At 41.4% G+C, this 24,018-nt stretch overlaps 1 protein-coding gene across 1 annotated transcript in view; it reads left to right on the forward strand.

The window, feature by feature from the left end:
- Positions 1–24,018, forward strand: part of LOC126284027 (gastrula zinc finger protein XlCGF7.1-like) — a 137,889-nt gene that overhangs the window by 23,403 nt on the left and 90,468 nt on the right. Inside the window, exon 2 of the mRNA XM_049982579.1 lies at positions 3,334–3,413. Within this exon, the coding sequence (XP_049838536.1) occupies positions 3,334–3,413 (80 nt within the window). The remainder of the gene's footprint in view (positions 1–3,333; positions 3,414–24,018) is intronic.

Consider the following 24,018-nt stretch of genomic DNA (forward strand, 5'->3'; position numbering starts at 1 on the left):
GCAACAGACCCAGGAAAGCTGTCACTTGCTTGCTTTGATGGAGCCACTTAGATTTTTGTCAGTTCCTGATCACATCAGTCTGACAGGAAACAGGGTCACTGATGCCACTGCCAAGGCTGCAGTCCTCTTACCTCAGTATGCTAGTTCTTATATTTCCTCTGATGATTTCTGTGTTGCTGTCTGTCAGCAGGTGATGTCATTTTGTCATCATCACTGGTCCTCCCTTCATGGGAACAGACTCAGGGGTATTAAGCCTCTCCCAGCAGCTGGGATGACCTCCTCTCAGCCCTCTCGTCATGAGGATGTCATTCTATGTAAGTTGTGTATTGGACACTGTCTCTTTGGCCATTGCCATTCGTTAAGTGGTGCTCCCCTACCACTTTGTGCACGAGTTGTTGGCCATTTTAGCAAATGACACATGGGCTGTCGACGATGTTTTACTTTTTATCCATTGTAGCAATATGGCTAAGGCCATTTAATTTTTAGTCCTGGACCTCCGTTCCTCTATGGCGAATTTAAAGACCTTTCTCCTTGTCCTTTTTTTTTAGCTGCCTTCTCTTTCATTGATTGGGTTTGAGGTGTAGTTGTTTTTAACTCCTCTCTTTGTCTTTGTGTTCTACAATTTTGACATGCACATGTATGACCGTAGTTGTTTTGCACCCTAAAACAAAACAAAACAAAACAGAATCATACTCCTAAATATTGTGAATTGAGATGTAACCCTCTTCTTGATATGGGAGTTCTTACTTATGCTGTGTGCTTGTTATAACAATTTTCAGCCGCTGTGAAAATGGCAAATACAACATATTTTGTTGACAACATGCCAGACTGGTTCTCAGAAGCAAATGAAGATTGCTATCAACAAACTTTTTAGGGCAGTAAATGTACTGTGAGACTGTTATCAGTATGCCCAACCAGTTAAATGGCTGTTTGTAAAAGTTGTTGAGTGGACATGACATATTGTTTGTACTGAATGCATCTGTGAAACACAGTTTTCCTTGGTGTTGAGTAACATAGGATGTGATATCATAAAACATTAGTGAATCAAAATAGGAAAATTGATCTGCATTTTGACTTTTTCACCAATAAAATAAGAAATTACCCATAATCCAAAAGCTGGAGAACTTTAATTTAAACAAAAATTCATAACATGTGGCTTAAAGTTCAGGTTCTTACACAGGGATATTCAAACAGATGGACCCAGTTTAATTAATTTTTATTTGTATTAAATACTGAACTAAATGCTAACTGAGGTAGGTATAATTCATGGTTTGCCTTTTAATTCTGTAAGGAGAGATGCTCATTTTGATATGCTTTCACAGTGGATAGTTTTGATATTTTTTATAGATATCAGGGACTTGGTTGTTGGCTGCTCTGTTAATAATTGAGCCACCCATACTTTTGATTATTCAGCAAGGCAAATCCAAATTAGTTTTTGGTCTAATGTCACATCATCTGTTGATGCCCTGCTGATGTACCTGAGTGAGGGGATTTGATTCTGTGTGTCATTGTACAATACTTTAACAGATAAACTGATGTGCTGGGGCATTAGAGTTAAAAACTCACTCTTATAAAACCGTATCTTGACAACATGAAGCAGAAGGTGCACTTTAATTATATGAGTTCTGCATTCCTAGACATTTCAGGTGGTATGCCTCAAGCTTCCATGCTGGCATTCTCACAGTTTATAATGTAAATTAATAACCTACTTAGTATCATGCCATGTAAATCAGTTATATATGCTGATGATACAACTTTCATTGCAACTGGGAATGGTAGAGGGCCTAAAGGAACAAAGCAAAACTGACCTAAGAATTTCTAGGATCTGGTCTAAAGATAATGAATCAACTGTAAATCAGAATAAAACTGAAAATGTAATTTTTAGTTTATGTAGTACAGACGATGATTATGTTTGCAAACTTCTGGGAGTACACTTCGATTCCAAATTAACTCGGAACCTCCACACACTCTGTTTGCACTACATTGTGAAGTGTCACATATCTGTTACATGAACTTCTAGCAGATGTGAGTGAAAACATGATGCTTAACTCTTGTTGTGTATTTTTTCATAGCCACATAAAATACTGCATACTGCTGTGTAGCATTTCCAGTGAGGCAAAAATAGTTTTTGTGTGTTTGTATGTGTAGCCAGAGTTTTCAAAAACGATGTATCCTGTAGGTCACTTTCCAAGAAATAGGGTTTCATGACAGTCTTGTCTTTATTTATACTTAGCTGCCTACTGTACATTAAAGAAAACCAAGACAGTTAAAAGTTAAGGAAATTATTTCATTGTCACAATACATGTCACAAATAAAAGATTAACCATTCCTTTACAAGACTAAGCATGACTTATTACAGCTATACATACCTTGAAGTACAACTATTCAGTGAATTGTCACCAGAAACACACCTTACTAAAAACCTTCAGAAAAGTTCTACAAACCTGGCTTAAAAAGAAGGCTTTCTATGCCGTAGAGGAAAATTTTGACTACATGAAAGAAGTTCTAAAATTTTAACTTACACTAATCGTATATTCGTATGGAAATCAACTTATTTAACTGTTTTTATTATTATGTGTATGATTATACATTGTTCTAAAAACAAAGGTGTTGTGACTTACCAAATGAAAGTGCTGGCAGGTTGATAGACACACAAACACAAACATACACACAAAATTCAAGCTTTTACAGCCAACGGGTGCTTTATTAGGAAAGAAGGGAGGAGCGGGAAAGACGAAAGGATGTGGGTTTTAAGGGAGAGGGTAAGGAGTCATTCCAATCCCGGGAGCGGAAAGACTTACCTTAAGGGGAAAAAAAGGACACACACACACACACACACACACACACACACACACACACACGTCTTTTTTCCCCTTAAGGTAAGTCTTTCTGCTCCCGGGATTGGAATGACTCCTTACCCTCTCCCTTAAAACCCACATCCTTTCGTCTTTCCCTCTCCTCCCCTCTTTCCTGATGACGCAACCGTTGGTTGCGAAAGCTTGAATTTTGTGTGTTTGTTTGTGTGTCTATCAACCTGCCAGCGCTTTCGTTTGGTAAGTCACATCATCTTTGTTTTTAGATATATTGTTTCCCTCTATTATATTCATTATATATTGTTCGGTTTGTACAAATTATTAACGTCAATAGCATGAAAAATGTCTGAAGATAAAAATAAATAGATAATATAAAAGATTGAAGGGAAGAGAGGATCCATTCACACAGTGATAGATTTCATTTCCATTACCTTGCCTCTCTTTTGAGCATTGAAAACAGTCCATCATATTATGGCATCAATGTAGTGTTCATCCTTTAACTCAGGATATCTTTTTTCAGAATGTGTTCGGTGATGACACATCCTGTTGCTACGATCTGCCTCCAGATCTGGAAGACTTGTTGCTTTTTGGCAACAATGTGTAAGTTTAGTTTCTTGTGCCTCTTAATTTTGTAATATATTCATGCATTAATTAAATTTTAGAGTTGTTCTGGTTCCCAATTGTTTTTTGCTACTTCCCAGACGTTTTTTTTATATTTGCTACACAATTTATGTAATTAGCATGTTACTATGTACTTGTTTTTTTTTTTTTAAATATTGTGAAGCTTCAAAATTTAATTTACTGCCCACCTTGAATTTTTTGTTTGTCTAGCCATATTGCCTGTTGTTTATATACAATTAGTATTTTGGATCCATCTATGCAGCTACTAAAAATGTGTTTATTTTGTCATATGTGTTTTGTTTCATTGAATTAAAATATCATGATCCACATGAAAACAAATATATAACAATTTTTGTTTCATTGTAACTGTAAAAGCAGATTATTTAATGAGCTGGTAAACTGTGATTGTTTGAATGCAATTTTGTCACTATCCTTCTTACAATCACAAATGTCATATGTGTGCAAATCGATAAAATGTGTCTGTTTTGGCACCTCTCTTTGGCTTATTTTCACTTTCACTTGTAACACTATCCTTCACTTTCACATGTTGCCCTTCCCATTTCCTGATTTGATATACTGCTAAATATTATACCATACGCCACATATGTATAGCCCATTTTCGCATTGGTAAAGGGTCATACTGCTGGTTGAAAGGTGTAGAGATTCTATATCCTGTCAGTCCTAGAATTTTTATCTGTCTTTTGTCACTTCTTTTACCTCTGGCAATATTTTTCCATATAATGAAATTTTAATTCTGCAGTGAAGTTCATGCTGATATGAAACTATCTGACAGATTAAAACTGTGTGGTGGACTGAGACTCGAACTCGGGACCTTTGCCTTTCATGAGCAAGTGCTCTGTTGACTAAACTACCCAGTCATGACTCACAACCTGTCCTCACAGCTTCACTTCTGTTGGTACCTCACCTCCTACCTTCCAAACTTTACAGAAGTTCTCCTGTGAAACTTGCAAGGCTAGCACTCTTAGAACAAATGGTATTGTGGAAACCATGTTTCTAGTAATTTTTTTTTGTCTCACATTTTACTTTATACAGTCATTTGTGTTTTAATTAAGAGTCTGAAAAGGGTGATAAAAAAAAATCTGTAGTGAGCATGGATCAGAAACTGCTTGTTGTAATACAGCTGGATTCTGGGGTAGTGTCCAAAACTGTTGCTTTGGATGTAGGGGTTGGAAAAAATACTGTTTGAGAGTGGAAGAAAAATCAAGCAAAAATTGAAAAGTGATGTGCTTTCCAAGGGAATAAAAGTAGGGAAGTCAATGTTGAAAGGTAAGGATAAAGACGTTGAGGAAACTTTACTTTTGTGGCCTGAACATTTAAGAGGAAAAGGCAGTGTAGTTGCAGTGGCAGATAAATGCTGTTTCATTAAGAGCAATACTTTTGTTTCGTTGGCACCCACCTGAAGAAACGGAACTGTAGAGAAATAGCTTGAAGGTTATTTTAGGAACCCTTTGCAAGGTATTTAATTGTGAATTGCAGAGTAATCATGCAGATAAGAGAGATGTAGATAACTGTTTTCTGAGGAAGGCTCTGTGCCTTTGCATCCTGCCAGTGACAGTCACAGATGGAGATATCAAAATATTATTTTTGCCACCAAATGTGACTGCTGTTTGTCAGCCGATGGATTAGGGCATTATTGAAGTGAAGTGCTAAAGAATATATTGCCTTTGCCTTCTCAGTTTGTTGATATCAGCGACTGATAGTAATGAAGACTTTGTAGCTGTTCTGAAGAGGATGGACTTACTGGATGTCATGAGCTGTTTGGCCAAAGTGTGGGGAGAAATTCCAAACATGTCACTTGTAAGATATTGGAAAATTCTTTTAGGCCATGAAGGTGGATATTTTAATTTTGTATCCACATGTGCAACCAAAGTTGAAGATGGAAATGGAGATATTGTTTTGTTGCTGATTTCTGAGGATGTTGCTGCAGTGGATGCCACAGAATGGAAGGCAAATGTTGAAGTTGGTGATTTACCTGACTGAGATATTGTGGAAATGGTTACATAGGAGGAAGTAACACAAAAGGAGGAGGCATGTTTAGATGACAAGAGTAATCTCATCTCACATTTGGAAGGGTTCAAGGTGATTCAGACAGTACTGCAGTACATTAGTGAGTAGGAGAAAGCAATGCCAACTGATATCATCTGTTTGCATAAGTGTAGGGATATTGCGGCACAGAAGATGGTTAGAGGAGGGAAACAGTAATCTATGAAAGACTTTTTTTAGAACTTCAAACTTGTAAGTTTCATATTTTTGCGATAGCTCTGGCTTTTCACATAAGTGTTATCCTACATTCATACTGTACAACACAGATCATTTTGTTTCTTTTAGTAATTTTTGAAAGGTGCAGTATACGTATAACAAACACTTATAACTAGTGTGTATTATGTAAGAAGTTAGAAAATGGTAATAAAATTGAGTTTTGGTATAAAAAAAGGGTGTTTTGAATGGTATGGCTGGGGTTTGTTGAGAGAATAGAATTCTGGCCTAACTGGCTCTTTTGTTGTCTGACTTGGTTTTCCACCACAGTAAGTCAGGTAGTAGAGAGTCTACTGTACCTCTGTTACTAAACATTAGGGACATGTAAGCATGATCCCTAAAAGCGCTAAATATTTTAAAATGTGTTAGTTACAGTTTATAGGTGGTAGACTGAGGCTGTCTGCTTTAGTTTTACAGATTCTGTGTATGATCCATAGCTTGATTATGGGGAATGTTGGAAATGAAGCACCTGTAGGGAATTTGTCTGGACATTGGTGCCTCTAAGATCAGTCTGTCCTATTGAAAGCCCCCGTGCTGACTGTGGGGTTGCATCACAGATCATCAGACTGTCTCTCCTGATGGTGTGACAAGCCTGTGAAATAATTCTGATATCTTGAATGCCTGCATACTATACTGTTGTTCATCTACCACCACAATAATTTTGCAGTAATAGACTGTGGTCAGTGAGGCCTTTTGGAATGTGACTGCTTGTTCTTCAAGGTAAAGCAGATCTCCACCTTCACTTGTAAAGAAGCTCAAAATTATTTTACACTTGGCAAATTTTAAGAAACAGTGCACACGAGATGTGTCATTTAAATCATTAATCTATAAAATTTTAGACTGGCATTAAAATTTAAATACAGTATACACTGGTTACTTGGAGCAGGTGGCTACTTTCTGCTGATCAAATAACTCTGTTTCTTGGATCATATCTTCAGGATTCACATTCCCAATGAATGCATTGCTGTTAGTGGAGAACTGAAGGCAGTCATGAAGCCACTGGAGTAGATGAGGCATCATCACACCAAATACCTTCTCATCTACTCCAATCCACCAAGTCCAAGACAAGCATTACAGGCAGTGTACCCACCAAAGAAAATGACTCAGCCAATAGAAAACGCACTAATTCTCCTCGAGCAGCAGAGGAAACATTTGTCATTTTGTTGGTTGCCACACGTCTGTATCCATTTTCTGTATCTATGTGCAGATGCATGTGTGAATTCTGGGTTGTGCTCATGCACACTTGCTAAATACTCCGCTGTTGTGTGATCAGTTTGTACACATCATCATCTGTTATTTTGTTATAGGGATGCATGTGAGAGTGGCTGAATTTGGGGAATCATAATTTGTGTTTACTTACACAATAAAATTTTTTAATGGATTACGTTCTGGTCAAATGAAGAATGTGGCTTAAGTCTGTTTAACTTAGACCATTGTGGTGTGAAATGTGGTTCTCATCATGGCTTAGGTGAATTAGTGCCACACATACAACAATCACTTATAATACACCACATTTTTGCATGTTCTGTTTGATAATCTTACAGAAACAGAACACTAGGAAACTGCCATCAGAATTTAAGGCTACAGAAGTAATGGCTGGCACATGCCCAACACTCAGTGGTTGCTTGGGGAGTGGAAGGAACGGGCCTTGGGAAATTGGTCATATTCATAGTGATAACACAGTTTGTTAGACTTTCCAGAGCTGTGGCAAATTGACAAACAGGATAACAGTTATAACAATGCAATAACAAAGACCAGCTGCTTCAGCAGAACACTGTTAGCCTGCTTCCCAGTGACACATCAGGAGATAGAGTTCAAGAGTTCAAACCTGAGTATCACCCGCTTGTCTGGGTGTACTGCAGCTCAGGTAACAAAAGCGCCAGGCACTCCCAGAACACGCATACAAAGATAACTTAAACCATTTTTAACAGGTGTAGATACATGGACCACCTCACATTGTAAACAAGCCAGACATTTTAGTTGCACATTGAGGGTTCTTTCATCCTGGGAATAGAGAATCTTAATGATTTTTGCCTGCTATTGACATCGATACTGGCACAATATTGGTCCCAGGAATTCAAACTCCATCCGAACAGACCTCGGAAGGCTCATTGATGCTGACCAACCTTCATGTCATCCTAAGCATACAGGCATCACTGGATGAGGATATTGTCATGTGGTGAACTGGTCAGCGCAACACTTTCCCAGCCGTTGTCCATTTATGAGTCCGGAATCGCTAATTCTCAATCAAGTAGCTCCTCAGTTTGCCTCAGAAGGGCTCAGTGCACCCCGCTTGTGAGCAGTGCTCGGCAGTTCAGTTGGTCACCCATCTAAGTGCTAGCCAAGTCTGACAGTGCTCTACTTCAGTGATATGATGGGAATCTGTGTTACCACAGTGCAAGGCCATTGGCACAGAATTCAAAGACTGTATCAAAATCTCTGCAATAGTGCTCAGACTGGCCTGAACACACACACACACACACACACACACACACACACACACACACACACACACACACACACGTGTTCATCTACACTTTTGATGGATGATGAACGTAGTGTATGTTCAAATGGCAAAAATATATTTTGTATATGATATAATTACAGTTTAATAATTTTAGGATTTTATCTTTTACCTATGCTGTGAAACATTGCTTCTTGCAGAATTTCATGATTCTACATCAACAGGAAGCACCCTATATACTTTGATGAGTGAGAATTCGAGTTTCAAAATATGTGGCATAAATGTCTGCACTTTGATTGCATTGACTTACAAGCATAAAATTTTTACATCACCAATATATGTGACATAAATTTGAACCTAACACATCTACCCATTCCTGAGAAACACTCGGACGGATGGACAGACAGACAGACAGACAGACAGACAACAAAGCTGTCCTATAATGGTTCCATTTTTACAGAACACTAAAAGAGTGTGTGTGTGTGTGTGTGTGTGTGTGTGTGTGTGTGTGTGTGTGTGTGTGTGTGTGTGTGTTCTTTTTTTCCATATCTCCTACACCACTAGAGCTAATACACACATACCCTACTGTCAGGCAACAATTGCCATGGAGTTAAGAACCACTTATCAGGAGATACGTCACAAACAATGAAATTCTTGAGAAACTGGCGCATCATGCAAATTGTGTTTAAATTTATTGCTTCTTTGCTATTAGCTCTATTCACAACACATTTTGCTGATAGTATCCTCATATGTCACTGAATTTACCTACACAAATATCATTGTAAAATACATAGTTCAAGAAAAATGAGGTCATAAAATGCCACATTATGCATGAAGTTTAAATACATTTATTCTTTATTACTATGGAGCTCACACAGTCAACTGAAGAAAACACCTGACACCAAGCAGCGTTTTCGACTGCTTTAAAGTGCAAAGCACAAATAGCTGTTGGTGAAAATGGCAGCCATCTATAGTGCTGTGAAGAGGTGTTGCCATAGAGACAGTGAAAAAATCACATTGTAGACACTTGCAGCAGCTGTGCACAGCATACAGAAACTGTATGGGGTCACGTCTCTTAGTTTGGATACTGTACTTCTACATTTCTTCATTATGCATATTTCTTTGTACAGGGTGTGGTGCAAGAACTTCCTTATTTGAAACATGCGCCACACTGCAGCTGTTACTCATTGTTCTGTGGGTCTCAGTGCAATCAAAAGTGTGAGACTTAATGTATTTTTAAGGTTAGTTTAGTAGCAATCGCACAATTGCGCAAGAGAGGAGTGTGCGTTTGCCATTGCGGCCTACTTTTCGAATGGACGTTCGGTCATCAGGACTCATTGTGCATTCAGGAAACAGTTCAACATCGTACGTGCAGGTCATGTTCCTGATGGGAAATAAATTTTTATGTCAGTAGACTTTTTTGGATACTGGAAGTGCGCAGAAACCAGGACCTTCAACAATCACCAGAACGCCTCAAAACATCGAGAGGGTAAGGATGTTGATTTTGAATTCCTCCAAGCAATCTGCACGGTAACATGCAGCTGCCCCTGCAGTTTCTGAATGTACAGTGAGACGAATTCTTCATGAAGAGTTGAAATTTCATCTGTATAAACTGTCAGTGGTATACACACCTCATCCACTTGATTTTGTTTCACGAAAAAATGTGTTTGAAGCCTTGATTGATGAGCTGTTCTTCAGAATTGAGGCATATTTTCATTTGTCTGCTGCATGAAAAACAAAATATACGGTATTGGAGTGGCACAAACTCCTGAGAACTTCATGAGCAGCTCCTGCATACATAATGTGTGACTGTTTGGTATGCACTATCAAAAGTTGACGTTATTGGCCCATGGTTTTTTGAAGAGAATTAAGGGTGTGACAGTCACATCTGAGCATTATGTTCAGATGATTGAACAGTTTTTTCCTTCCAGAACATGAAGAAATGGATGTGGGTGATGTATGCTTCCAACAAGATGGTGCCAAAGCTCACACGGCCCGAACATTGATCATCATGATGCGCGAACACTTCCCGGGTCATCTCATGTCTTTGAGGGACAATCTCCAGTGGCCAGCATGCTTTTTCTTATGGGGCTGTCTCAAATCCTTGGTGTATACCAATTGTCCGCAGACCCTGGCTGAGCTGTGGAACAATATTTGTGTTGCTATTGCCAGCATCGACAGAGACATGATGGAAAAAGTGGACCAGAACTTCAGATTTCCACTCTCCAAATACAGTGACCAGAACGGAGGGTACGTTCAAGATCTTCAAAACTTAATGGAACAAAACTTTAGGTGACACTCTTTGTAAAGGAAAAAAGAATTAAATTGATGTCTCTAATACTTTCTGATTTATGATTTTTATTTAAAATAAGGGAGTTTCTGCACCACACCCTGTAATACTGTTTCACGATTTCAAAGGTGTTTCCAGGAATACATAGAAATGAAATTTTCTTAATATTTCACCGCAAACACACACCATTTTTTGTTTATGTTTCTAATAGAGAATTAGGAAAATGAACACCTTGGCAATGCTGGGTTTGTCAGCTAGTAAGCACTATACAGTAAATTCAAATGATAAATGATAGGAGGGTTCCCAGTTTGCAAGGTAATGCCCCCCCCCCTCCCCCTCATGGTTCAGTCAGTAACCAATAAAAGCTTGGTAACATTTGAGACAGTTCCAAATATTCTATAATTTCTTATTGTAGACCCAGTTTGCACAGCAATGTGCAAAACGTAATTAGCAGAATGAGTTATTAACATCACAGATGCTAGTTTCAACCCAGAAGTAAAATTACATTTGACTTCCTGAGAACATTTGGGACACAATAGCAGCACAATTTCAATAGCTACAAAAGCTTATTATTGAACCCAGAAAACAAAGGTGCACCATGAGAGATTGAGCTGTGCCACTGATCAAGACACTATATCTTCTGAACCTTTCAAATTAGTACTGGTTTAACCAGAGCTTAGAGCCACAACTTAAACATGGCTGACACAATAATACTCTGTTCTGAATGTACTAAGTATCAGTCACACATCCCACTTAAACTAGATGCCGAGTTCTAACCAATTCTTTCCAGTCCACACACTGCAGCTGAGCAACCACAATTTTAATTCATTCAAAAAGCGTGTTTACCGGGTATAGTCTTTTGGCAGGTGCCTTGCCAGTGGTAGCTGTCAAGACTTGAATAGAATGTGTGGCTCTTCTTCCATGGCCAGTGACCCCTTCTCTGTGAGCTGCTTTTTACACGACCTTCTGTCCACTTGTTGGCTGATGGGGCAGTGCACGTTCTAGCAGTGGATGCTCTTGGGTATAGAATCTATGGAAACCAGTGGCATGCTGTGACATATTGATTCTCACAGCACATTGAGCATCCTCTGCTCAAACCTCCGAGATGAGGTTTGCAATTTACAATGGAGACTGCTTCTGATCAGAATCACCAGTTTTAATCTGACACACTTGGTGGTTCTGTCCAGTCGATACATTCTTGACCAGGAGAGTGACATGGCCCAGTACCTCAAGCATGTGACATACGACCCACCAACTCGAGCACATGGCATGGCGCGGCACAGCACTATAAAATGGAGTGACGATTTCCCAGACAGCATTTTACCAATGTATATTCATATCGGCCTGCTGTGTCACACATATAGTATAAGGACGTTATTATATTACGTTGTGACAATGAAGATGCTGCTGTGTTTGTTTTTATGGGCCTGTTTTGGTGTGATTGCCATCTTCAGGTTACAACAGGCAGTCTTGTACCAATATACCAATATACCAATATGACATTGATGCTTCAGTTGATGTCACACTATTTTATAAGTTTACTCCTGTGATGGTGGAGCTATAGTAGGTGTTAATTTTTTTGTTGGAATGGTTGTCTATGTAATTAAGTCTAATTATAAAATTTTATTTCATAATAATATTTCAAACACCCCCCCCCCCCCCCCCCCCCTCACATGAACCATGGACCCTGCCATTGGTGGGGAGACTAGCATGCCTCAACGATACAGATAGCAGTACCGTAGGTGCAACCACAATGGAGGGGGTATCTGTTGAGAGGTCAGACAAACGTCTGGTTCCTGAAGAGGGGCAGCAGCCTTTTCAGTAGCTGCAGGAGCAACAGTCTGGATGATTGACTGATCTGGCCTTGTAACGCTAACCGAAACGGCCTTGATGTTGTGGTACTGCGAACAGCTGAAAGCAAGGGGAAACTACAGCCGTAATTTTTCCCGAGGGCATGCACCTTTACTGTATGATTAAATGATGATGGCATCCTCTTGGGTAATATATTCCGGAGGTAAAATAGTCCCCCATTCAGATCTCCGGGCGGGTCCTACTCAGGAGGACGTCGTTATCAGGAGAAAGAAAACTGGCGTTCTACGGATCGGAGTGTGGAATGTCGGATCCCTTAATCGGGCAGGTAGGTTAGAAAATTTAAAAAGGGAAATGGATAGGTTAAAGTTAGATATAGTGGGAATTAGTGAAGTTCGGTGGCAGGAGGAACAAGACTTTTGGTCAGGTGAATACATGGTTATAAATACAAAATCAAATAGTGGTAATGCAGGAGTAGGTTTAATAATGAATAAAAAAATAGGAGTGCAGGTAAGCTACTACAAACAGCATAGTGAACACATTATTGTGGCCAAGATAGATATGAAGCCCACACCCACTACAGTAGTACAAGTTTATATGCCAACTAGCTCTGCAGATGATGAAGAAATTGATGAAATGTATGATGAGATAAAAGAAATTATTCAGGTAGTGAAGGGAGACAAAAAATTAATAGTCATGCGTGACTGGAATTCAACAGTAGGAAAAGGAAGAGAAGGAAACGTAGTAGGTGAATATGGATTAGGGCTAAGAAATGAAAGAGGAAGCTGCCTGGTAGAATTTTGCCCAGAAAATAACTTAATCATAGCTAACACTTTGTTCAAGAATCATGAAAGAAGCTTGTATACCTGGAAGAACCCTGGAGATACTAGAAGATTTCAGATAGATTATATAATAATAAGACAGAGATTTAGGAACCAGGTTTTAAATTGTAAAACATTTCCAGGGGTGGACGTGGACTCTGACCACAATCTATTGGTTATGAACTGTAGATTAAAACTGAAGAAACTGCAAAAAGGTGGGAATTTAAGGAGTTGGGACCTGTATAAACTGAAAGAACCAGAGGTTGTACAGGATTTCAGGGAGAGCATAAGGGAACAATTGACAGGAATGGGGGAAAGAAATACAGTAGAAGAAGAATAGGTAGCTTTGAAGAATGAAATAGTGAAGGCAGCAGAGGATCAAGTAGGTAAAAAGACGAGAGCTAGTAGAAATCCTTGGGTAACAGAAGAGATACTGCATTTAATTTATGAAAGGAGAAAATACAAAAATGCAGTAAATGAAGCAGGCAAAAAGGAATACAAACGTCTCAAAAATGAGATCGACAGGAAGTGCAAAATGCCTAATCAGGGATGGCTAGAGGACAAATGTGAGGATGTAGAGGCTTATCTCACAAGGGGTAAGACATATACTGCCTACAGGAAAATTAGAGAGACCTTTGGAGAAAAGAGAACCACTTACATGAATATCAAGAGTTCAGATGGAAACCCAGTTCTAAGCAAAGAAGGGAAAGCAGAAAGGTGGAAGGAGTATACAGAGGGTCTATACAGGGGCGATGTTCTTGAGGACAATATTATGGAAATGGAAGAGGAGGTAGATGAAGATGAAATGGGAGATATGATACTGCATAAAGAGTTTGACAGAGCACTGAAAGACCTAAGTCGAAACAAGGCCCCGGGAGTAGACAACATTCCTAGCCTTGGGTGAGCCAGTCCTGACAAAACTCTACCATCTGGTGAGCAAGATGTATGAGACAAGCGAAATACCCTCAGACTTCAAGAAGAATATAATAATTCCAATCCCAAAGAAAGCAGGTGTTGACAGATGTCAAAATTATCAAACTATCAGTTTAATAAGTCACAGCTGCAAAATACTAACGCAAATTCTTTACAGACAAATGGAATAACTGGTAGAAGCCAACCTCGGGGAAGATCAGTTTGGATTCCGTAGAAATGTTGGAACACGTGAGGCAATACTGACCCTACGACTTATCTTACAAGAAAGATTAAGGAAAGGCAAACCTATGTTTCTAGCATTTGTAGAATTAGAGAAAACTTTTGACAGTGTTGACTGGAATACTCTCTTTCAAATTCTGAAGGTGGCAGGGTAAAATACAGGGAGCGAAAGGCTATTTACAATTTGTACAGAAAGCAGATGGCAGTTACAAGAGTCGAGAGGCGTGAGAAGGGAGTGAGACAGGGTCGTAGCCTCTCCCCAATGCTATTCAACCTGTATATTGAGCAAGCAGTAAAGCAAACAAAAGAAAAGTTTGAATTAGGCATTAGAATCCATGGAGAAGAAATAAAAACTTTGAGGTTTGTCGATGACGTTGTATTTCTGTCAGAGACAGCAAAGGACTTGGAAGAGCAGTTGAATGGAATGGACATTGTCTTGAAAGGAGGGTATAAGATGAACATCAGCAAAAGCAAAATGAGGATAATGGAATGTAGTCGAATTAAATCGGATGATGCTGAGGGAATTAGATTAGGAAATGAGACGCTTAAAGTAGTACATGAGTTTTGCTATTTGGGGAGCAAAATAACTGATGATGGTCGAAGTAGAGAGGATATAAAATGTAGACTGGCAGTGGCAAGGAAAACGTTTCTGAAGAAGAGAAATTTGTTAACATAGAGTATAGATTTAAGTGTCAGGAAGTCGTTTCTGAAAGTATTTGTATGGAGTGTGGCCATGTATGGAAGTGAAACGTGTGATAAATAGTTTAGACAAGAAGAGAATAGATGCTTTCGAAATGTGGTGCTACAGAAGAATGCTGAAGATTAGATGGGTAGATCACATAACTAATGAGGAAGTATTGAATAGAATTGGGGAGAAGAGGTGTTTGTGGCACAACTTGGCTAGAAGGGATCGGTTGGTAGGGCATGTTCTGAGACATAAAGGGTGGGTAAAAATCGTAGAGGGAGACCAAGAGGTGAATACACTAAGCAGATTCAGAAGGATGTAGACTGCAGTAGGTACTGGGAGATGAAGAAGCTTGCACAGGATAGAGTGACATGGAGAGCTGCATCAAACCAGTCTCAGGACTGAAAACCACCACAACAACAACAACAACAACAACAACAACATTTCAACCCCCAGGGGCTCTCACCTCTTTTGTGAGTACATACTTGGCACACATGGGTCTCTTGCCCACACAGTACTTCTTCCTTTTCCATGCTTCATGTCTCTCCTGCTACTATTCTTTCTCCCCTCCCTTGGTAACCCCTGAAACTTGTGAAAGTATCGGAAAATGTAGGTGATTTTAATTTTTGTCTCTCTCTCTCTCCTTAATTGTTCTGTCATTCCTCCGCTTCAGTGTTTGATGTATTTCTATTTTTCCCTGTGTGTGCCTGAAGGTCGGTTCACATATGCAATGCATAAAGAGAGACAGGACAATGCATATGTCCTGGCACCAGGGTCGTCACGTGGGGCTCGCACATACCCCCTTGTAAAGACCAGGCCCAAGGAGGGGTGATTGCCTTAGCTGTTACCTTCCCAGCTGCTGATTGGTCCCTCTGTCTGGAGTTCAGGAGGTGTGACCTGATGTGTGAACAATCACCTAAGGCATGTGTGCTCCCCTCTGTGGAGGACCCCAGAACAAAAGAGTGCACCATCAGAGATGCTGGCAATCATGGGTGATTCACTGATAAGTACATCAACACAACCTCTACCTACTAAAGAGAAATGAAATGAGGCCATAGACATGATGAATCTTCCACCAGTTGTGTCCCACTACCTTGTTGTATCAAACACAGAGGAAGTTCAGAACTTTTCTACAGTGAACACATTCGTCACTCAGAAAGGTGTGGATACATTGCACTCACTTATGCAATTTTGCTTCTCAAGGCAGGTAGTGTCGTAGAAACACAAAAACTGCTAAAAACTATGTTCCTCCATGGGTACCCTATTCATGTACAGACTCATTCAAAACTGAATTCTTCATATGGGGTCACATACGCTCAGTTGCTTCATGGCATGACTGAGTGATATATAGAAAAGGGTGTAATCACAGTCCATCAAATTATGAAGAGGGTTGATGCAGAATTTGTGCGTACTCACATCCTGAGTGGAGCTTCCATTGAAGATCAGGGTGAGCTATCAAGTCATCATTGTGAGAATATACATACTAAATCCAATGCTTTGCTACCACTGTCAGTATTATAACCATACTCGCATGTCCTGTAAAAACACAGCCAAATGTGTTATTTATGGCAAGGATGTTCATGGGAGAGATTGGCCACCAACTGCAATGGCAGCCAGGCCACTTTGTCCATTGAATGCCCTATGTACATTAATGAGGAATCCATTCAGGAGATCTGGGTGAAGGGAAAGGTACATCTCAATGTTGCTCACAAAATATTGGCTAGCCAAAAGCTGTGCATACCTTTATTCGGTAATTATAGTACCATTGTTGCTATGTCACAACCCATGAAAGCTATGGCCATGGAGACTTGCGACCTCCAATTCAGTGCTACTGTTGTGAAATTGCCTAGTGCTAATGTGATGTCCTTACATCCGTCCACTACAGTTGATCAACACACTAAAAAAACCTTCACCCACTCTGGTTAAATCACTTGTGATGCAACCAGAAGAGCAGAAATTTAGAAAGGAAATGTCTGAGTTTACATAAGACAAACACAAAGGTACTAAGAAGTTGAACGAAGACAAATGTGGTTCCCCTTCTCCAACTCGGAGGTGCCTACAACAGTGGCAGTGTGCGACACCTCTGTATGGCCGATCTCCATTTCACTGGTGCAAATCACCAACTGTTTCTCCTCCGCGGAGTCAGCTGATAAACCCAGGGAGGTTAGTCATACCTCTGAAGAAATAATGGAACAAGATCCTCCAGCCTCAGAACGCAGTAGCAGTACGAAGCTGAAATCTGGCTCTTGGCAGCCACCAAAGTAATTGCTCCTTGTAATAGAAATGTCTCCTATCATCTGATATTACTGTTCTCCAAAGGAACATTTGTGGTATCAGATCCCACAGGACAGACTCACAACTGCTATTGTGATCTCAGTGCCCAGTTGTTTTTTGCCTCCAAGAAATGAAGACATGCCCTGAAGACCGCTTTGACCTCTTACACTTCATTCCATTACATTTTGGCCTTCCTTCTCGGACAGGAACTTCAGCTCATGAGGTAGTCATGACATCATTTGGGACAACATCCATAACCAAACCATTTCATTCAACACCCTTCTTTCTTCCCCCAGATACGTCTCTTCTCTTTGTAATATCTATATACCCCCATCATCTGATCTCTCTAGGGCAGACATACTGCAGATTACTGCTCAGCTACGTCAACTATTTTTGCTACTCAGTGACTTCAGCACCCATCATCCCATTTGGAGCTCTGTGTGAACCTGACTGAGAGGCTCTCTCCTGGGAGATATTCCCACAACCAGCTTACTCTCATTTCTCTCAACTCTGGTGAACCCACATTTCTTTCAGATTCCACACATACTTTTTTGTATGTGGATGTCTCATTCTGTAATGCACAGCTTGTTCACTGTCTAGAGTGGACCTTCCTCTCAGACACTGAACAACCATGTCCTGTGTGTAATTCATCTGCCAACTATTGTCGCATCTGTGTGCAAAACCCACTAGCAGCTTTCTTAAGCTGATTGGAGGCTCTATTCATCACTGACAACCTTCAACAAACATCATTTCGTCAGCAGCAATGATCAGGTAGAGTACCTTACGAATGTTATCCTTATCACCTCAGAATGTTCCATTGCCTGCACCTCTTCCCTGCCATGAAGTGTCCCAGACTGTTGGTGGACTTGAGGGATGCCAAGACCCGATTTGTGTGTGGAGACATGCTCTCTGTGTCTTTGAATGCCATCCCACAAACAATTGTGTACAAAGCATTGTCGTATTATCAGAGATAGCAAAAAAACTAGTTGGATCTCTTTTACTAATTCTTTTAATTGCTTTAATTCCTCTTCTGTGTTGTCTGAGGTAATCTGTGTCGGATTTCTGCAAGCAAGGTACATCTCCAGATTTCTGGCCTGACTGCAAACGATGTCCATGTGGACCCTATCAATATTTACAACACCTTGGTCCATACTTTGCAGAGATCTTGAGCTTCACCTATTACTTTCTTGCCATCCTATCTCAGAAATGAGTGGAGGAGGCTTGGGAGATATCTTTCCACTTTCAGTATCGCGATTGCTACAATGCCGTTTTACTATGAGGGACAGGCTCTCACCTTATTACGATCCTCCACTCCAGGACTGGATGATATTCACATTCAGATGTTGCAGCACCTGTCTCTTGATGGCAAACATTTTTATCATTTGTACGTATAATCATGTCTGGATAGTTGGCACCTCTTCCCTAACTGTCACATGAAATCACTGTAATCCCTATACCCATGCTTCATAAGGACAACATTTTCCATCCAGAAATCACCCTGTTTCCCTCACCAACAGTGTCTGCAAGATGATGGAATGCATGATTGGTGGTTAGCTGGTATAGTGGCCTGAGTTTTGCCATTTGATAACAAATGCACAGTGTGGATTTCGTAAGCACCACTCTGCAGTTCATCATCCTGTCAACCCATATTATGAAAAATTTTCTGTGGAAATGGCAGACCTTAGCTGTGCTTTTTTTTATTTGGTGAAGGTTTACGATATCTGCTGCAGGATAGGCATCCTCTGTGCAACTTACACGTGGGGCTTCTGAGGCCGCCTGCCCTATTTTCTTTCTTTCTTTTTTTTTTTTTTTTTCGGAGTCTCTAAAAGATTGGCTTATTGAGGTACATGTGGGTTCAGTCTTGTCAAATGCTTTTATCCAGGAGAATGGGTTGTTTTGGGGCTCTGTGCTGAGCACAGCCCTGTTTGCCATAGCAATTATCCCTGTCATGCAATGTCTCCCACCAGACATCTCAGGCTCTCTTTCTGTTGATGGCTTTGCAATCTACTGCAGCTCTCACTGATCCTGTTTACTTGAGCAATGACTTCAGCAGTGTCTCAGCCATCTTTATTCATGGAGCATCAACAAAGGCTTGCACTTTTTCACTCAGTAAACTGTCTGTCTGAACTTCTGGCACCGTAAGGAGTTACTTCTGCAGTCCTTAAGCCTTGGTCCCATTGCTCGTCCATTTGTCAAGATCACAAAATTCTTGGGTCTCATGCTCGATAGGAAGCTCTGTTGGTCCTTCCACATATCTTACCTGGGAGTACACTGTACCTAATCTCTAAATGTTTAAAACAGTACTTCATGGGGAGTGGATTGGAAAATCTTCTTCTGCTTATACTACCACTTGATTAAAAGTGGACTTTGGGTGTCTAGTTTAGTCATTTGCATGACCATCTATTTTACGCCGTCTCAACACAATCCACCATTGAGGCATACGTTTGGTCACTGGAACTTTCTACACTAGTCCCGTTAGTTTCTGTGCAGATGCTACTGTATTACCTCTGTCACATCAATGTGATGTTCTCTTCAGCAGCTACATGTGCCATCTGTTCTCTGTGCCCAACCATCCATCCTGTGTGTCCTTTTTTGATGACTCCCTTGACTGCCAATGCTGGTAAGCACAATTTCTTTGTTGCTTCCTGGAGTTCGCTTTTATATGCTGCCTTGGGAGCTGAACTTCATGTTACCTGCCATGTTCCCAATGTCTGAGAATCCTTCACCACCTTGGCTCCATGCAGAGGTGGGTGTTCATCTTGGACTTAGTTTGCTCCCAACGGAAATTAGTTTAGATTCAATGTTTGGTCATAACTTTCTTGAACTTGGCACACAACTTGGAGACAGCACCTTCACCTAGACTGGTGGCTCTAAGACTAGCCGTGGTGTCGGATGCACCTTTGTCATTGTCAGCAATCATTTTTGAACCAGTTTCTAAAACAGTGCACGATTTTTAGTACAGAGCTTTCTGCTCTCTTTCAGGCCATGCAGTACATCCAATGACACAGGCTTCTCAATTGTGTATTATGTTCATATTCACTAGTGGCATCCAGTGCCTCTGTGTGCTATACACATTTCACCCCATAGTGCAATGAATCCAAGAATGCCTCCACTCGCTCGCTGATGTTATGTTCGTCTGGGTCCTTGGTCACATGAGAGTTTTGGGGGATGAAGCTGCCGATGCTGCTGCCAAGGCTACAGTCTGACCAGGTAGGCCTTTTAACTGTTCTGTCCCTTCAGATGATCCCTATGTTGCTGCACACAGGAATATCATGTCACTTTGATATGACTGCTGGTCTTCTTCGTGTGGGAACAAACTCCAGGAAATTAAAACACCTACGAATGGCCTCGATGACTTCCTCTCACCTCTCTCATTGTGAGGAGATACTTCTAGCTAGGCTGCTTATTGGGCAAACAGGCATTGATGTACTTCATTAGGGACATGTTGAAAATGTGTGCCCTGACCAGGACTCGAACCCGGAATCTCCTGCTTACATGGCATACGCTCTATCCATCTGAGCCACCGAGGGAACAGAGGATAGCGCGACTGAAGGGACTTATCCCTTGCACACTCCCCGCGAGATCCACATTCCCAACGTGGCTCAGATGGATAGAGCGTCTGCCATGCATATTAGGGGTCACAAACATGACTCAGCAGTGCCTTTAGTCAGATGTTTGCCATCTCCTGCTTAGGAGATCCCGGGTTCGAGTCCCGGTCAGGGCACACATTTTCAACATGTCCCTAATGAAGTACATCAATGCCTGTTTGCTGCTAGTGTGTCCATTTAACTACCATTTCCTTTCTAGCAATAGCTGCATGGTCATCTGCGGTAACTGTTCTTTTGGGAACAGATACTATCATCATGCTTATTGGGCATTGTTGTTCTAGACACCATCATTTAACTGGAGACCCCACACCACTCTGTGCTTACTGCAACCAAGCACTGTCAGTGTGCTGTTTTCTGATGCATTGCTGGTTTTATAACTGTTTACATTTTAATGTATGTTTGCAATTGTATTATCAGATATTTTAGCAGATACAGCATGAGCTGTAGCTCGTGTTTTAATTTTTTAATATGGTGAAGGATATTTAATTTTCATCCATTTGGGCAACCTCCTCAAAGGTCAAGTGATTATTTTCATATATCTCTCTATTAGGTCGATTAGGTTCTGAGTATTATTGACTTGAAATTCATTCAGGAATTGACCATTTTAAATTATGACACAGGCACTTACGATGTCGGCTGTTTTTCACCCTATTTCACCCTAAAGAAAAAAAAAATGTTTCAAGACAGCTATACTGACAGTTGGTCTCACAACATACTGTAATAACATCCTCATATGACCTTATCAGACTGAGCATGACCCCTGAAATCCCTAGTAAAAATGAATTCCCCAACCTTAAAAGTGCCAGGATGCTGTTCTCTCTGTGGACATGTTCTATATTTAACTTGGCCCTTCTCCATTTGTCCTAAATAGCTTCTGGAGTAACCTTTTCTGGCAATAGATCATTGACCAACAAGAGATTGGTCACTGGTGAATTTAAGGGAAAAAAATTAGGGCAGCTGGAGTTGTCTTATGAGCTTCATGATTAGCAGTTTTGAACACTGAATTCAACCGGTGCATGGAGAGATCACATTAAGTCTGGGTATTGGCGTGGAAAATTGCGAGCTTAGTGTTTAAGTTGCTGTTAACTCTCTAAGCGAAGGATGGCTGAGGATGATACAGTGTGATGGTGATATACACTCCTGGAAATTGAAATAAGAACACCGTGAATTCATTGTCCCAGGAAGGGGAAACTTTATTGACACATTCCTGGGGTCAGATACATCACATGATCACACTGACAGAACCACAGGCACATAGACACAGGCAACAGAGCATGTACAATGTCGGCACTAGTACAGTGTATATCCACCTTTCGCAGCAATGCAGGCTGCTATTCTCCCATGGAGACGATCGTAGAGATGCTGGATGTAGTCCTGTGGAACGGCTTGCCATGCCATTTCCACCTGGCGCCTCAGTTGGACCAGCGTTCATGCTGGACGTGCAGACCGCGTGAGACGACGCTTCATCCAGTCCCAAACATGCTCAATGGGGGACAGATCCAGAGATCTTGCTGGCCAGGGTAGTTGACTTACACTTTCCAGAGCACGTTGGGTGGCACGGGATACATGTGGACGTGCATTGTCCTGTTGGAACAGCAAGTTCCCTTGCCGGTCTAGGAATGGTAGAACGATGGGTTCGATGACGGTTTGGATGTACCGTGCACTATTCAGTGTCCCCTCGACGATCACCAGAGGTGTACGGCCAGTGTAGGAGATCGCTCCCCACACCATGATGCCGGGTGTTGGCCCTGTGTGCCTCGGTCGTATGCAGTCCTGATTGTGGCGCTCACCTGCACGGCGCTTAACACGCATACGACCATCATTGTCACCAAGGCAGAAGCGACTCTCATCGCTGAAGACGACACGTCTCCATTCGTCCCTCCATTCACGCCTGTCGCGACACCACTGGAGGCGGGCTGCACGATGTTGGGGCGTGAGCGGAAGACGGCCTAACGGTGTGCGGGACCGTAGCCCAGCTTCATGGAGACGGTTGCGAATGGTCCTCGCCTATACTCCAGGAGCAACAGTGTCCCTAATTTGCTGGGAAGTGGCGGTGCAGTCCCCTACGGCACTGCGTATGATCCTATGGTCTTGGCGTGCATCCGTGCGTCGCTGCGGTCTGGTCCCAGGTCGATGGGCACGTGCACCTTCCGACCACTGGCGACAACATCGATGTACTATGGAGACCTCACGCCCCACTTGTTGAGCAATTCGGCGGTACGTCCACCCGGCCTCCCACATGCCCACTATACGCCCTCGCTCAAAGTCCGTCAACTGCACATACGGTTCACGTCCACGCTGTCGCGGCATGCTACCAGTGTTAAAGACTGCGATGGAGCTCCGTATGTCACGGCAAACTGACTGACACTGACGGCGGCGGTGCACAAATGCTGCGCAGCTAGCGCCATTCGACGGCCAAACCGCGGTTCCTGGTGTGTCCGCTGTGCCGTGCGTGTGATCATTGCTTGTACAGCCCTCTCGCAGTGTCCGGAGCAAGTATGGTGGGTCTGACACACCGGTGTCAATGTGTTCTTTTTTCCATTTCCAGGAGTGTATTATTCTATGTTGGAATAGAAATTTGCAGATCTCCCTTGACACAAATGCTGGAGCATTTATCACTAACCAGTACGTCCACAGTTCGTGGTCCAGGGGCTAGCGTTGCTGTCTCTGGATCACGGGGTCTCGGGTTTGATTCCCAGACGAGTTGGAGATTTTCTCTGCCCGGGGACTGGGTGTTTGTGTTGTTCTCATCATTTCATCATCATCATCATCATCATCATTATCATTTGTAACAGTGACTAGATTGGATTGTGAAAAGAAAATGAACTGTGTACAAATTGGGACTTTGTATGGGCGCTGATGACCATGCAGTTGAGTGCCCCACAAACCATATATCACCAACAGCAACTAACCAGTATTTCAGGACCACCAAAAAGAGAGAAAAATAAGTGTTAAATTCTGAATGCTGACTCCTGCAGTTGCCTTTCTGCTGGGCACTAACCAAGTAAAACTTGAAATATGTCTGCCACGACAAATACATACTCGAGGTCTCACTGAGTATTAATCAGGGGTCCAGCATAATCAATGAATAGCTGGTCTATGGTATGTTCAGCCCAGGTGGACTGGAGAAGCTCCCTATGACCATTAGGATTAGGTTTGGTCATATTGCAAGCCTGACACTTACCTACCAACCTCTATATACTC

Source organism: Schistocerca gregaria, chromosome 8, assembly GCF_023897955.1.
Source record: "Schistocerca gregaria isolate iqSchGreg1 chromosome 8, iqSchGreg1.2, whole genome shotgun sequence".
NCBI lineage: Eukaryota > Metazoa > Arthropoda > Insecta > Orthoptera > Acrididae > Schistocerca > Schistocerca gregaria.